At 36.0% G+C, this 14,824-nt stretch overlaps 3 protein-coding genes across 4 annotated transcripts; 2 read left to right on the top strand and 1 right to left on the bottom strand.

Moving 5' to 3' along the window:
• Window positions 1–2,294: 2,294 nt before the first annotated feature.
• On the top strand, window positions 2,295–7,065 carry LOC140790577 (histidine-containing phosphotransfer protein 2-like). 2 transcript variants are annotated; one of them, XM_073140713.1, is made up of 6 exons: window positions 2,295–2,630; window positions 2,863–2,993; window positions 3,095–3,163; window positions 3,853–3,924; window positions 4,982–5,129; window positions 6,770–7,065. In XM_073140713.1, the coding sequence occupies exons 1-6, from the start codon at window positions 2,571–2,573 to the stop codon at window positions 6,812–6,814; spliced, it is 525 nt and encodes a 174-aa protein (XP_072996814.1). In that variant the 5' UTR covers window positions 2,295–2,570; the 3' UTR covers window positions 6,815–7,065. The 2 variants fall into 2 exon arrangements, with proteins under 2 accessions (XP_072996814.1, XP_072996819.1); XM_073140718.1 differs by having other exon boundaries at window positions 5,057–5,129.
• Window positions 7,066–7,314: 249 nt separating this feature from the next.
• On the bottom strand, window positions 7,315–10,861 carry LOC140790574 (uncharacterized oxidoreductase At1g06690, chloroplastic). The gene is made up of 9 exons (XM_073140707.1): window positions 10,439–10,861; window positions 10,171–10,255; window positions 9,723–9,839; window positions 8,528–8,592; window positions 8,310–8,398; window positions 8,131–8,210; window positions 7,935–8,046; window positions 7,720–7,839; window positions 7,315–7,623 (listed from the first exon to the last, which is right to left on the bottom strand). The coding sequence occupies exons 1-9, from the start codon at window positions 10,746–10,748 to the stop codon at window positions 7,441–7,443; spliced, it is 1,161 nt and encodes a 386-aa protein (XP_072996808.1). The 5' UTR covers window positions 10,749–10,861; the 3' UTR covers window positions 7,315–7,440.
• A 960-nt stretch (window positions 10,862–11,821) lies between these two features.
• Window positions 11,822–14,512, top strand: LOC140783679 (large ribosomal subunit protein P2-like). The gene is made up of 4 exons (XM_073130647.1): window positions 11,822–11,958; window positions 12,426–12,514; window positions 13,417–13,646; window positions 14,317–14,512. Exons 2-4 carry the CDS (start codon window positions 12,427–12,429, stop codon window positions 14,341–14,343), a joined length of 345 nt encoding a protein of 114 aa, XP_072986748.1. The 5' UTR covers window positions 11,822–11,958; window position 12,426; the 3' UTR covers window positions 14,344–14,512.
• Window positions 14,513–14,824: the final 312 nt, after the last annotated feature.

Below are 14,824 nucleotides of genomic sequence, written 5' to 3' on the forward strand. Positions count from 1 at the left end.
ATTTGGAACCAAATGTGCCAAATGTGGGATGGAAGTTAAAAGGGAGATGGAGGGAGGAGTAGAGACAAAATTAAAAATCTAAGAACAGATGATGGTCCACCTCCAATGACACCCATATGAGTTCATGGGCCACTACAAAGAAGACAAAATTTTGCCATGTCATCATGAGTCACTCATGACCATATCTTTTTTCTCTCTTTGGAGGGTCAAACACTAGAGAGTTTTTATTAAAATTACTCTGCGTTTTGCCACTATGGCCTGGTACTAATACTCTTTGGCATTAGTTCTTTTTCATGGATAAGTTACACTACATATAGAGGTAAATTGACTATAAATACCAAACGACCTTAATAGGTTTTTTTTTAAAATTTATTATTGAGATAAATTATGAAGAAATATTTTAGCTATTTCACTTTTTCTTTTCTTTTTTTGTTAATTTTTATTAGGTTAAAATTAACTTAACGAGTATTTTTGAGATATTTAAAGTAAAATGTGCGGGTGAAATATTAATAAATTATAGTTATGTGTTAAGAAATATTTATTTATTTATAAAGGTCGATAGAACCTGAAGAATTTCTCAAGATGCTTCGAAAAAATAAAATAAAATAAAATAATTCCTAATTTTGTGCCTGATAGAATGACCAAATTGGAATCCTCTTAACAATGTTAAGTTCCCAATTGAGTAGTAACCATGATATGGGTTGGGCTTAGGCCCAATAAAGGCCCAGTGGCCCAGAGCCCACCAATGCTGTAGATTTGAGGCCTCAAAAAGAAGAAGAGATAGGTGAGAAATGATGATAATTTAGGGGGTTTAAATATAATTATCTCTAAAAAAAAATTAAAATAATTTGTGACTGTGTGCATATGTCCATTTTCATGATATATTTAGTTCATATGTTCAATATTTATATCGGAAAAGACGTTAATCTAATCTATTATTAGCCAATGAGATCGTAATCTATCAATATATAAAATATTATCTATGTAGATACATGCATCTAGTTTCTCTTGAATCTTGATACATTGCCTTGTAATAAATAAATGCCTGTGCTCTGTGCCCTTTGTCTACTAATATATATATATTAGAAAATGGAGAGCGAATCTAATGTGCGATTTTGCAATCGAATAGAATACAAGATGGAAAGGGTTGCTTAGTTTTTACTCTTAACAATGGATATTAATTTAGGAGCAAAATTTAAATGCACTAGGGGTGGTAAAGGCTCTTGAAACTGAGCATGTATATATATATATATATATTAATAATAATAGTCCCTATAAGATGCGGATAAGGATTCAATCTTATCATTTTAAAATTTTTAATCCCTACTTTTACTATCTCATTGTGGGTCTTTTAATTATTTTTTATAACAATATTTTCGATGAATTGATTTGATTCTGTCTTATGCAAAGGAGACAACAAAATTTGAAAGATAATAACAAATAACACTACGGAGTAATGCATCCATAGGATAATAAACTAGTCGAATAGTTAAAATTATAGTTTAACAAACGACTAAAATACTATAATAGACTGATAAGAAGAAGAGAGAGAAGATAAGACTCGAGAGAAAGTGATTAAAATGATAGTATTTTCGAGGGTACAAAAGTAATTAGAAAATATAAAAATATATGATGAAAGATGAGATGGGAGAGAAGTAGGTATTGCTATAGTAGTATAAGCCTAAGTAGTCACCTATTCTTCTTCTACAACCTCATTCAAATATTAAAATAATCTTATTAAAAATAAATACTAACCTAATTATTAATTTGACTACAAGTTTTTATTATAATTTTATTTATTAAATCTCTTAAATATTTTATCAATGTCTTATTATAATTCATCACTCATCTCGCTCTTAGACACCTATATTATATAATACCACCTCATATAATAAAAATGAAAATGAAAATATTATTATTTTAAAATTAAGTATATATATTACAAATTGCTTAATATTATTATATTTAATTGGACATAATAAAAATATATTTATAATCTAATGTCTATTAATTTCAATATTCCATAAAAATAGGCACGTTTTAAAAAGTAGTATTATTATTAAATAATACTTTTGAATATACTTATACATAATTATAAATTTTAAAATCATAATAGTATAATATTTAACTTATATAATAAGAATATAATTATAAATTATCTTATTATTAACCAAATTTATAATCGAATTAAATGTTTAATTCCAAAGTAGAAAAAAGAAAATGAGAAGGAAAAAAGAAAAGAAAAAAGAATCGGAACCTTTTGACTTTTCCTTGCATGTCGTGAGAAGAGAATCGCATTATCCCAACATCGCGTATATGTTACCCATCTCTCTCTCTCTCTCTCTCTCTCTCTCTCTCTCTCTCTATATATATATATATATATATTTATTTATTTTGTTTCCTTTCAATATCGCGGCCTTCTAATTTGCAAGTAGGCAGGCGAGGATTTCCATCTCGTCTCCTCTCCGCGTCTTTCTCCCCTCACCAATTCCCGACCACCACTCTCTTCTCCCTCTCCTCTTCTATTTAGGGTTTGGCCCCTCCCATTTCCCACGACGACTCGTCTCTCAATGGCTTCAGTGGCTCTACGGGAGCAGCTCAACCAGTTGCTGACCTCCATGTTCACCGAGGTACTCCGGATCCTCCCGAACATACTCGATTTTGTTGAATAAAGGCCTTTTTTCTTTGTTCTCTCTACTGCTCGTGTTTTGTCTTTGACTTCTTTGTTTCGACGGTTGTTTTAGTTCTCATTTGAGAATGTTTCAGATCTCCAAGCTTTCAAATTGTTTTTAGGAGCCATTTATTTATTTTATTTAGAGAAGTGGAATCAACTTAGGATTTGAAGACTCGTATTATCCGCAGGGTTTGTTGGATCAGCAGTTCCAGCAGCTTCAGATGCTGCAGGATAGTGGCAGTCCTGGATTTGTCGCGGAAGTGATCACCTTGTTCTGTGAGGATTCTGAGAGGATACTAACTGAGTTGACGAAAGTACTGTATGTGCTAGATTATATCCCCTGTGATCTTTTCTTTTAATAGGCTGTGTGCTTCTTTATGTTGTTCAGTGACCTTGAATTGGGCTTTATGCTTTGTTCAGGGAACAAACCATCGTTGATTACCAAAAGTTGGATGCTTATGTTCACCAATTGAAGGGAAGCAGCTCAAGGTTGCCTATTGCGTCTAATTTTGCATTTGGAAAGAAATCTCATTCATTTCAAGTGAACCAGCATATGGAAGTTCCTGGCTTTCTACAGTCACGTCATTTAGAGAACTAGAAACTGTTATGCTTAGATTTTACAAGGGCATTTTTAATAATGTTAGCACACTAGGGAATGCTTGAAGGAACATCAGAAAATTACCTTCTGCAGTTCTTACTAAATAGAATCATTATCAAGTTTAGCGATCTGACTTGTATTTTCATGAAATAAAAATGACACATGCATTGTTACGATCATAATGACTTCCCAATTTAGTATTTTCAACTACTAAGTTTGGGCTTGTAGGCTGTTCTGTTTATTCTTCTTTTCTTTCAAGGATCTTGAACATGTATGGCATTACAAAATAAAGTAGGGAAAGGTTAAGCATTTTTTTTTCTAAAAATTGTATAGTCTAAGTCAGTAGAATTTTCTTATTTGGTGCTGGCATAGTTCTATTAATTCTTATATCATGTTAATATGTTATGTATTGATTGACTTAAAGCAGGACCATTTTAGATAGTCGAATAACGTTGATTATATTGTCGAGTTGGATTATCCTAAAAGCCCTGTGAATATTCCAATGTGCTTTGTATTCGTCTATTATCTATTATTTCAAAAGCTTTATCCTACCTTTTGACTGGGCATTTATATATCCCAGTGTTGGAGCTCAAAATGTAAAATTTGCTTGTGTTCAATTCCGGCAGTTCTGCGAGGAGAATAATAAAGAAGGGTTAGTCAATTTTCATTTTTAAGCCAAATGTCTACGAACATCATTGTTCTCTAGATATTCTATAAAAATTGTATATGCATTTTCCTCTGTACTTCACTGTTTCTTCTATTTTAGAATTTACAGTTCTAGTAGCTTTCAGCATATGGTAATTTTCTTCTTCTTGATATAGGTATATTTGTGGTCATTTTGCCAAAATTGCCAGATTAGTTATTGGTTGTGGGTGGCCTTGCAATGGATTTTTTTCCTCCAAATTATTGTGTAATGCCATACTATTCATATAAATACGCAATAAACACAGATTATGGAGTGTGTTTTAATCTATTTGACAAAAGGTTCTATAATTCAAAGACTCATTGACCTCATAGGCCATAGATTCATTAACCCTTGTTAAATGTCTGGTGTTTTTGTCAAAATTGCATTAGTTAGGAAAATTGAGTTTGTTTCTCAGCATTCATGTGATGCTTCTGAAATAAATTGGAAGAATGACGTCAGTTGTAATGTTCCCACATTGATGTATCTATATGCTGCCATACTGTTTTAACTATATGAGACGGTAGAGATAATTTAAGATATTCATGAAGAAGACTATTATTCTATGTAATCCCTATTAGAATATTAAATATAAAAATCATCGTTTTCTAAAAGTTTATGTTTTTAGAATAGTTGATAAGTTAACATAAAGCAAAAGTCCTGAGTTTAAGTCCTATCAAAACAAAACCTGTTATTTAAATTTATAAACCTCTATCCGTTTAAATCAAGTCCACTTTAAATATCTCTGATAAAAAGTGACTGAGAATGTTAAAATATAAATATAAAACTATTATTCTCTAACAACTTAAATTTTTAGATTAGTTGGTGAGTTCACAATCCCAAGTGATATAGATACGAAATATATGTTGCAATTGAGGGGCCTTTATATTGTTCCTTTCTTTGTGTTCTTCTTAATCATATTTTCCCTGCATTTCACTTTTTTCTTTTGCTAGATTCTATTTCCTTCCTTCAATCTGAAAAGTAAATTTCTTTAAATTCTAGATATTATAAGTTGAAATTTGCTTAGGATGGAAGTCTTGCTATCCCTCTTAATTTGTTTGAGGGCCTCCACCAATGATGACAGCAATGATTTTCTCACCAGGTGTATCCAGGCCTTGAATGTGGTCAAGCATGAATATTATCATCTACGAAACAAATTTGAGAAAATGCTCCAGGTAATTTTTTCATATTTATATTGATCTTTCAAGCAATACACACATGGAAGTTGGAGCATTCATCTTTTCAGGGTTAGTTCATGTGGACATTCATTGTCTCAGCTGACTTCAAAGCTGGATGTTTTAGCTCTCATTTGGATAAAAGTTCATCACATACAGGCTCTACTAGGGAGATGTAATGTGAAGCTATCCTGATGAAATGTGATGGCTAGTATTCTTCTTTAATCCGGTATAATTACTGGTCTGCAACAAGAGCCAGCTAATGTATTTAATTGGAACTTTGCTGAAGATTAAACAATATAATTTCTAGCCAACTGTACCCGAAACACGCTTATAGCCATTGAATCCTGAATATAGTATTTTCTTGCCTACTGTAGAAATGATGAGAAGACTATTGATTCTTTGAACTTTTGGGGTTACCGATTCATTTGTAGTATATTACATTACTATCATCATATGTTCAGAATCATTTGAGGCCAAAGGAAATTTTCTAGCTTGATTTTTTATTCATAATGGAATTACATGCATCATGATCTTGACCAAAGAGAAATAATTGCTATTTCTTTTGAGATAATAATTCTAGATAATCCCATTTGATTTAAACAATCTGGAAATTGTCATGCTGAGACATTTCAAATGGTGATATAGCAAAATGAACTCTTGTCAATGGGCAGCAACTGACTATTAATTTCATGATAGAGACATTGACTACTTTTGGTTTATTGCATTGCTTTGATTAGCTAATTTTATTAGTAGCTCTGTTTGTGGCCTAATAGAAGTATGAAGTATGAGCTTATTAAAACTATAATAAACTTGATTGATAGTGTCCTATGCTTATCGCAGTTCATGACTTCTGAGTTCTGAATCATTTAGGGTGCAGAACTTTCCAGAGCCCACGCTTTCTTTGGATGTCCGTAAGTCTATCTGGTTAAGAAAGGGTAGTGCATACAGGAGCATCATAATGTTGTTTATAGATTGCTTATAGTGAGATAAACTTCATCTCTAGTTTAGTGAATAGTGCCAAGATGTCATATCGTTTTGTCAGGAAAATGTGGATTTCATGTGACCTGCCTCTCAGGCATGTGCATGAGTGCACACCTGTTAATAATGTGTGCATATATGGTGTGATGGTACATGGCCAACTGGCCACTATATAGTGCTCATTAGCTGCCAGCTTAACGGTTAGGTGGTTAGTTTCTGACTGCGCAGTTTCTGCCGATGAAAGCCTTACTGTATTGGCACAAGTGGTCTGAGAGGTTAAAGGATATGCTCTTCATATACATACATACATACATATATATATATATGATAGTTCATTACTTCCTTCTCTATGTAGTCATTAGCTTTTGATGTCTGGCACTCTAATCGTTAGCATATTTTAGATATTCAGTTTAGATTGTTGGGAATTGGGACCTGCTGAGCTGTTTTGATGGTTTCGCACTTCAGCACTTTTCCACACTTTTAAGGCAGGAATTTGTGGTTTGACAATACAGTTAGAAATTCTGTATATTTATACAGTACATATGTTGAGCATATTTTTGTACTGCTATTATGCCCTGATGCATGCCACTTTTAAGATTGTCTATGACAGCCAGCTCATAAAAGTGTTTGCTGACATAATATTTTCTGCTGTAATGCAGCTGGAGCAGAGAATCCAAGCTTATGACTCTAAACAGCAAAATTAGAAGTTACAAAGTTGACTCTTTATGAGATCAGATGGTGTCTCAGCTCCTTTTAAGTTGTAGAACATCCAGTTTGAACCTTGTAATAACTGTATCTGTCTATACATGCAAGGCGTTTCTTTGAAGTACCTTGCTTTTAAATTAAGTTAGAATTTCCTGGATTTCGAGACAAGAACTGTAGTTTGCCTCTGATTTGGCATTTCTACTGGTGTAAACTAATTGAACTTTCCTGAAACAGAGGATTTGCTGCATCACCTTTGTGCATTGTTATTTTGTAAGCTAATCTAACTGATCAGGAACTCGTGAGTCTGCCAAACGTTTCATTTAGCTGCTGTTTATTATTTCATGGTTTTATGAACACATGAATGATCAAAACCATTCCCTCTATAAATGTGGCCTTATTCTGGAACTTGGTGGAGTTGCAATGTTTTGCATGTTCACTATAAATTATACAAGAAAACACCTCGCTCCGTAGCTTCACCGGAAAGATAAAAGTTGCTAAGTTTTGGAGCAAAGTTCAGAAAGGCTGTGTATTTTTGGAAGCATACCGTGAAAGATCCTGGTCCAGTGCTAGTACGGCTGTATCAATAAATTATTACACTCAAAATGCATTATACATTTGTACAGCTTTAAGCACGGTATTCATCACCACAGTCGCCAATTATCTTCATCAAATCTCTCCCTTTCTTCGATGCTTCAGTAATGTTCTTCATGTCTTCTTCATCCAACTTAAGTGAAAATATAGCATTTGTGTCCTGTATATGCTCGGCAAGACCCAGTCTAACACCTACCATTGACCCAGCAACAGATGACTGCTCGTTCAAAAACAAACCAGAGAAGATTAATCTCCACGGGGATTATTATCTTATTGCTAAGATTTATAGAAATTAGAGAATGGTCATCGGTACCTGGTCTAGTACGTATCTAACAGCAACAGTTGGGATATTAACCCCATGTTTTAAAGCTACCTTCTTGAGTGTTTGGAGCAATCCCTGGAACAGGCTCCAACCACCCCAAGCATCAACCATCTGTAATATGCTCACAGGCATAAAGAACCGTTAGTGTGGTGTCCTCAGAATTTAGCAGTAGGGTATCTAAATCATGTTATCTACAAATAACATACTCTTTTATACTTCTGAAGAGAGGGAGTATTTAGAGGAGGACCAGCAAAGGGAATCGAGAGATTAGTATCTACAAACTTCTCAGAAAGCAGACCACCCATCACAGTTCCATACCTGTATCCAGTTGATCTGATCAGAGAGAGAGGAGAGAGAGAGAGAGAGAGAGAGAGAGAGAGAGAGAGAGAGAGAGAGAGAGACGTTATAAGTTTAACTCCCGTAAGCTGACAAAGTTCTGCCATTTTTTGCTGTGGGCGCATGTCTATGATAGAATGTTGAACCTGCCAACACCATTTGGTTACAGTAAAAATGAACAATGGATTTAAGGAAAACAAAAGGAGAAAGCAAATCAAGCTTCATCCATAACCTAGGATCTGTACCTGGTTGCTAACAATTGGTATTTTATTTTCCAGTATTATATGCAATCGTTCAGTATCAAAATTTGTCAAAGCCAACGTCTTAATTTTACCTGCATACTTTTCAGCAAAAAGATATTGTGAGATCAGGATATAATGGTCATGGTTTTAAGAAGGTATCAAGAGTTGAAAGAACGAATGAAATATTTGTCATTGAAATTAGGAGAAAAGTTCAATCTAACCTTCTTCTTTTAGGTCAGTAAGGTGTTTAAGGGCATCCAGGTATCCAGAATTTCCGTAATCCCACCTGTTTCAGGAACGATTTTTTTGACAAAAACCTTGAGATGATACAAAATTCTATGATGAGCAATTCAATATTGTAATCTATCTTCCTTCAATAAAGTAACCTAAAAGGTTACAAACTTTAAACACAGTAAGAAAAAGATTTTATGAACTTTAATAAGCAACTTTTTCATTGAGGATTTTGGCATGATCAATGGCTATTACATAATTGGATAAAATCCATTCTCTCCTATGGTACTATACCACTGATTGAGAACTCTCAAGGGTATCAGTGAGGCTAAATGTTGCAGATTCTAAAATCCCTTAAAAAAGAAGAATGCTTCAAAGTAATGCTCCAACTCTTTTCTGCGAAGCCTTTATTTTCCACAACCAAAAAATCCTAGAAGTTCATGAAATGTTTGTGCTTATAATATACAAGCTAGTATATGAGAATTCACAGAAGTTCAAGGTCCTATAGAAGAACCTGGCTTAATTATCAATCAAAATTCACAAATAAGTGTCCTCAAAATGAAAGCCATGGTTATTAATTGATATCCACAACAAGTTCCCTCAAAGATTTTTCTCTTTTGTGGACCCTCACAATGTAATGAGTCAAAGCATCTCAAATTACCACAAACATCTTGAAAATCGTCTAGATGGCAGGGAGTAGTTGAGAAAATTTATGAATGAGGCAAGTAGCAATCTCCGCAGAGCCTTTCAGATAGTTAATTCAGTTTATATAATGCCAAACAAAATTGGTGTCGTCGAATCTAAACTCCTTGTGTGTATCTAAATAACAGGAGATATCAGGTTGAATTTCTCTTGGATGCTTTCAAATTATCGAGCAGCATGGCAATCGCCCACGAATTGATCTTCAAAATTAGATTCGTCTTCATTGACCATCATTTAAATTCTACAGGAGCATGTTGACAAAAATACGGAAGAAGAACTAACATCTTACCAATGGAGGAAGCAAGATAACAAAAGACTAAACACTAAGAGCAACAAACTTCAAACCAAACTGTGATGCCTATAAAAATAAATTACTTTTTTCTTTCAATTTTCTTTTTAAGTATCTAACTTCAAGGAAGCATTAGATCTGTCGGTCTTCCCATTGCCAAAGTTAAAAGTATGCTGTAGGAATGTACACATTACCAGTGAAACTGCAACATGTCCAAGGACGTAACATCCATCCTCTTCCGTGAAATGTTGATGTTATCACGCACATAGCTGCTGGTCATTTTCACTGGAGGCGGCACCCACTTGGTAAGGCTGTCAGAAATCTCTTAATAAAGTAAGTACACCATTAATAAAAAGAACGCCAGGAGATCTACGAAGATCATGCATTGCATGCTAAACTAAGTTCCCTTCCTTTCCGTGAAGGAAAAGAAAGACATTTTTATCACTGATGCTTAATATGACCTTCAGCAACGAGATGGTCTTGTTAAATCGGAATATAATTTCACACGGAGTCCCTCTTACGAATTATGAGTGTAAAGTTGCAGAGTAATCCTAATTTTCAATTTAGAAATGAGGGAAAGAAAATCGTTTGTTTTCTAATACAACATGAGGGATAAAATTATTGATGCAAAGAGATACTCACCCCTTGACCTCTTCAAGCAACTCCGGAGGACGCTCTCGTCGAACTCTGTTGATGAAAATGCCATACAAATCCTCTGCAGGTCCATCTGCCAAAAAGAAAAGAACCATTTCAGTAACAATACATGCATACACAACTACTGCTGACATTTCTAAACCTTGCACTCTCCCTATTTCTCAATAGAGTGACCATGGAAGTCTAGGGTTTGATAAAATTGGATATTTTGGGGACCAGGGTTATGGAAATATTAGATTCAGGAGGAGGAGATTACAGTGATCGGCCATGTCGAAAGTGGTGAGACCGGCGTCTGCGTAACGGAGCATGGCCTCGACGGCGGCGTTGCGGTCGATACGGCCCCAGCCGCCGCTGGTCTGCCACATCCCATTCAGGACGCGGCAAATCGCAAGCGAGTCGCCGTCGTTGCTCACCGTGGTCACCCGCCCGCTCGTCTCCTCCGCCGTGCTCACGCATCGGACCGGCCCCGGCCTCAAGTGGCGGCGGAGGCGCCCCCGCCGTCTATCGGCGAATACTGCCGACTCGCCGCAGAGGAGGAGGCGGGAATGGGCCGCGAAAGCCGACATTTCACAATCTCAACGGACCCGAGGATAAGAGAGAGAGAGCGCGCGCGCGAGGAGGATAAAGCTAAGAGTGTCTCTCTTTTTTCCTTTTCTTTCTATATATTGGAAATCTTAACATTCTAGAAACATTTGGACTCACTCCGCAAAGTGTTAGTATAAGCGGTCCGAATGCTGCCACATACTTTTTTTGTGTGTGTGTATCTGATATCTAATAGATTTTTATTAAAGTATTATATGCGTATCATTTATATTATTTTTTTTTTTTTTTGCTTAGCCTATAGACTAGATAAAAGAAAAAAAATATGCACGAAAATTAGGAAGCCATCGTTACTGTAAGCTATGGTTCATCAGCAATGGAACGAAAAAAAGGTGTTAACATGAGATAACACGTCGTCTTAGCAGTTAGTAGCATTCACTATCCCAAGTTAACAGGAGAGAGAGAGAGAGAGAGAGAGAGAGAGAGAGAGAGAGAGAGAGATTACAAATGTCGGCCAAGTCGAAGGTGGTGAGTCCGGCATCGGCGTATCTAATCATGGCGTCGACGGCGCCGTCCGGGTCGACGCGTCCCCATCCACCACTGGTCTGCCACATCCCGTTAACCACTCGGCATATCTCCAGCGAGTCGCCGACGGTGACCCGGCGTTCCAAGTACTCCTTCGTGTCCACGCATCGGATGGCTCCCACCCGCCATTTCCGAATGCAAAGGTTCGATGGAAAAGAGCAACTCTTCGAGTAGAGAAGACGACAAGCCGCCGTTGCTGAAGCCATTGCCTTTTTTATCTTCCTTTTCTCTTCTTTTAATCTTTTTTTTTTTTGGATTTTGGAGAGATTAGAGGAGGGATAGAGAGAAGAGTTATGGAGGAGGAGCCCCCCAACAAATGAATGGCCGAGCGTCGTTCATAAAGAAATTAGCAACTTAATATATATATATATATATATATATATTTAAAAAAGGTCTAAAAAGCTTAAATTGTTACTGGGCCGGCCCAACTTCTCTTATTGGGTGCGGACTGCGGACGGATTCGAAATCGATCGCTCTATTCTTTGGGCACCGTCAGATCCACTATGGACGGTCTAGATGCAACTTCAGTAAATATAAATGCATGGGCCACCCGCCTCTCTTCTAAAACCCTAGAGAGGAAGAAGAAGTTTTCGATAGAATCGGATCGGAGTGGCTGCGAGATCTCTTCTCCTCTACACCACCATCGTGAAGGTACTTTCTGCCATCTTTACGCCTCTAGTTCATTAGATATGTATCTACGCGATACATAGTTCTTTTTAAGTTGTTGATTTTTTGATCTGCAACGGATGCTTTTTGTGGAGTGATTCGTGTTTTAGAACGTGCTAATCTTGGAAAGATCACGACTTGCACTTGCAGCATTGGCATTATAGTGATCCAAATCATCATGACATCAAAACCAATTTATAGCTTGTAATCTATAGTTATGGCTATGTAGCATATCAGTGGTTTTTAAATTTTTAGGCTAAAACTATGGCTGTGTTTCGGTTATATTCATTGAGTTCCTCTCTGAATCATTCTTACATTTGTTCTATGACTTTCCTCATCATGCACATGTAGGATTGCATGAAGGGTTAAGGCATGATCTTTATCTTCCCAGTCTCATTATTTTAATGGATGATAAATTGTTTTCTCGCCTGATAGAGTTTTATTGTTTCCAGAATGAAGGTTATAGCTGCTTATCTTCTTGCGGTTCTTGGTGGAAACACTAACCCGTCATTAGAAAATCTGAAGGATATCCTAGAGTCAGGTATGCACTGCTTCTTACTGCTATCTAGTTCTTTTTCTTGATTTTTGGCAATCGTAATGATTAATGTTCTATTTCACTCATTTTCTCTCTGTATAATTGATATGTTAATTGGGCTATTGCTTGAAATTTTTTAGTACTTTTAACTGATGGAAGAATGGGACTAAATTCCTCAACCATCTGACATTCCTAAGTGCTTCATATGGATCTGTCATTCATCAGTACTTCATTTTGATCCTCGAGCATCTTTTCTTAAAATCCATGTAGTCATTTATTAGTTTTGGTACTTTTGCATCTACTTTAGGTGCAAACTTGTGAGAGATCTCAGCGGATCAAATTATAGGATCTTTTCTTAAAATCCATGTAGTCATTTATTAGTTTTGGCACTTTTGCATCTACTTTAGGTGCAAACTTGTGAGAGATCTCAGCGGATCAAATTATAGGATCTTTTCTTAAAATCCATGTAGTCATTTATTAGTTTTGGCACTTTTGCATCTACTTTAGGTGCAAACTTGTGAGAGATCTCAGCGGATCAAATTATAGGATCTTTTCTTAAAATCCATGTAGTCATTTATAAGTTTTGGCACTTTTGCATCTACTTTAGGTGCAAACTTGTGAGAGATCTCAGCGGATCAAATTATAGGATTTTGCTCCTCACATATGCTGATGGAGTAGTTTCCTACTTTCTTAATCCCCTAATACATAGAAAACAGGATGAAACGGTTTGACATCACCTAGAGAGATGTCTCATTTTTGTCAAGAGCCTGAATTTTACGATTATGATTGTGTTGGAATTTTATCTTCCTTTTTAACAATTTTCATATCATGAAAGAGAGGAGAGAAGATTTTGTTCATGTTGGATTTCTTGCTATCAACAAGATAACACTTTCTTTTCTCTTTTGTAGTGGGGGCTGAAGTTGATGATGATAGGATTGAGTTCCTCTTAGCTGAAGTTAAAGGTAAGGACATAACAGAGCTTATTGCATCTGGGAGGGAGAAATTTGCCTCTGTGCCCTCTGGTGGTGGTGCCATTGCGGTGGCTGCACCTGCTGGAGGTGGTGGTGGTGCTGCAGCCCCTGCTGCACCTGAGCCAAAGAAAGAAGAGAAAGTTGAAGAGAAGGAGGAATCTGACGATGTAAGATCACTTGAAATACCATATAAACTCGGTGCACTCATATTGGCATATTACATAGCTTTGAGATATCATATTTTGAACCATCCTTTGGCCTATGTTGGACTCTTAGATCCAGATATAGAGCACCTACAAGTTGCCCATGCATTGCATTCCTGTTAATGCATACATCCAAGCTTATTCTATAGTCATCAGAGCATAGATAGATTGGTATTCAACAGATCTCACCAAGTATTCTGCTGGTGTTAGTGTTACCACTATTTTTGACTGCATGTAGTATTTTTTTCTGCCGTTCACTAGTTGTTTTACCACAATTCACTTCAGTCAGATGTAATTGGGTAATCTAGTTTTACCATGCGACAAAAAAGGATAAAATCTATTCATGCTTGAGCTCGGAAAGCAGTTAAGCCCCTTGCAGTGTGACACAAAAGATTAATCAGAATGGTGGTTGGCTGCACTCCTATTGCTGAGCATCCTTTTACTTTTGTTATTTTTGTTTTCATGAAAATTGTTTGCACTCTTTCTTATATGGAGGATTATTTCTTTTTCTACACCATGAAAGGTGGTCAAACAGTTATACTTTTAGGTAACTGGAAGATAGTATCTGGTCAAGTTAGTATTTTTATTGTTAATATGATGTCTGATCCATTTATTTTTCTTAAATTTGCTGCAGGATATGGGCTTCAGTTTGTTTGACTGAGTGGTGCGGATCCCCTTTTTTCGTGTTGTGCCCCCAGGAAGCGTGTAGTTTCTAGTCTGGCATGCTAGTTGTTAAACATAACTTCTGGAGGGTTTCATATCATTATTGTTTTCATTTGGTCGAACCAGGCGATATTTATAAGTCCTTAATTGAGTTTTCTTTTGCTTAATGTTTTATATTTTTTATTAACTCTAGTCTTTTATGCGGGAATGTGTGTTCAAAAATTTCATGCTAAGTGAGAAACAGTTCAACTAGCTCCTATAACCATCGCTGGATATTCTTCACTCCATATTCTCTTGTATTTGTAAAGGCCTGGATTATCTGCAGGTGAGTGGAACATTATTCTAAAATTATGCTTGCAGATAGCTGCGTCGGCAAATCTTCCACTGACTACTTTGACGATTAAAAAGCATGAAGCTGGCATCTAAAGCCGCGTTTGCTTTTGAGTTAACGGAATGATTCCGTGAACAGATTTTGGGAT

The sequence above is a fragment of the Typha latifolia genome, chromosome 1 (genome assembly GCF_019914945.1).
Source record: "Typha latifolia isolate L0001 chromosome 1, TyphaL0001v2, whole genome shotgun sequence".
NCBI classification, from domain to species: domain Eukaryota; kingdom Viridiplantae; phylum Streptophyta; class Magnoliopsida; order Poales; family Typhaceae; genus Typha; species Typha latifolia.

Coding starts and splice junctions, on each gene's coding strand:
- LOC140790577 (XM_073140713.1), top strand. CDS start 2,571: ATGGCTTCAGTGGCTCTACGGGAGCAGCTCAACCAGTTGCTGACCTCC. Junction 2,994..3,094: donor ACTGAGTTGACGAAAGTACT/GTATGTGCTAGA, acceptor TGCTTTGTTCAG/GGAACAAACCATCGTTGATT. Junction 5,130..6,769: donor AATTTGAGAAAATGCTCCAG/GTAATTTTTTCA, acceptor GCTGTAATGCAG/CTGGAGCAGAGAATCCAAGC.
- LOC140790574 (XM_073140707.1), bottom strand. CDS start 10,748: ATGTCGGCTTTCGCGGCCCATTCCCGCCTCCTCCTCTGCGGCGAGTCG. Junction 8,399..8,527: donor TACTGACCTAAAAGAAGAAG/GTTAGATTGAAC, acceptor AAAAGTATGCAG/GTAAAATTAAGACGTTGGCT. Junction 8,047..8,130: donor ACGGGAGTTAAACTTATAAC/GTCTCTCTCTCT, acceptor AACTGGATACAG/GTATGGAACTGTGATGGGTG.
- LOC140783679 (XM_073130647.1), top strand. CDS start 12,427: ATGAAGGTTATAGCTGCTTATCTTCTTGCGGTTCTTGGTGGAAACACT. Junction 12,515..13,416: donor GAAGGATATCCTAGAGTCAG/GTATGCACTGCT, acceptor TCTCTTTTGTAG/TGGGGGCTGAAGTTGATGAT. Junction 13,647..14,316: donor AGAAGGAGGAATCTGACGAT/GTAAGATCACTT, acceptor AATTTGCTGCAG/GATATGGGCTTCAGTTTGTT.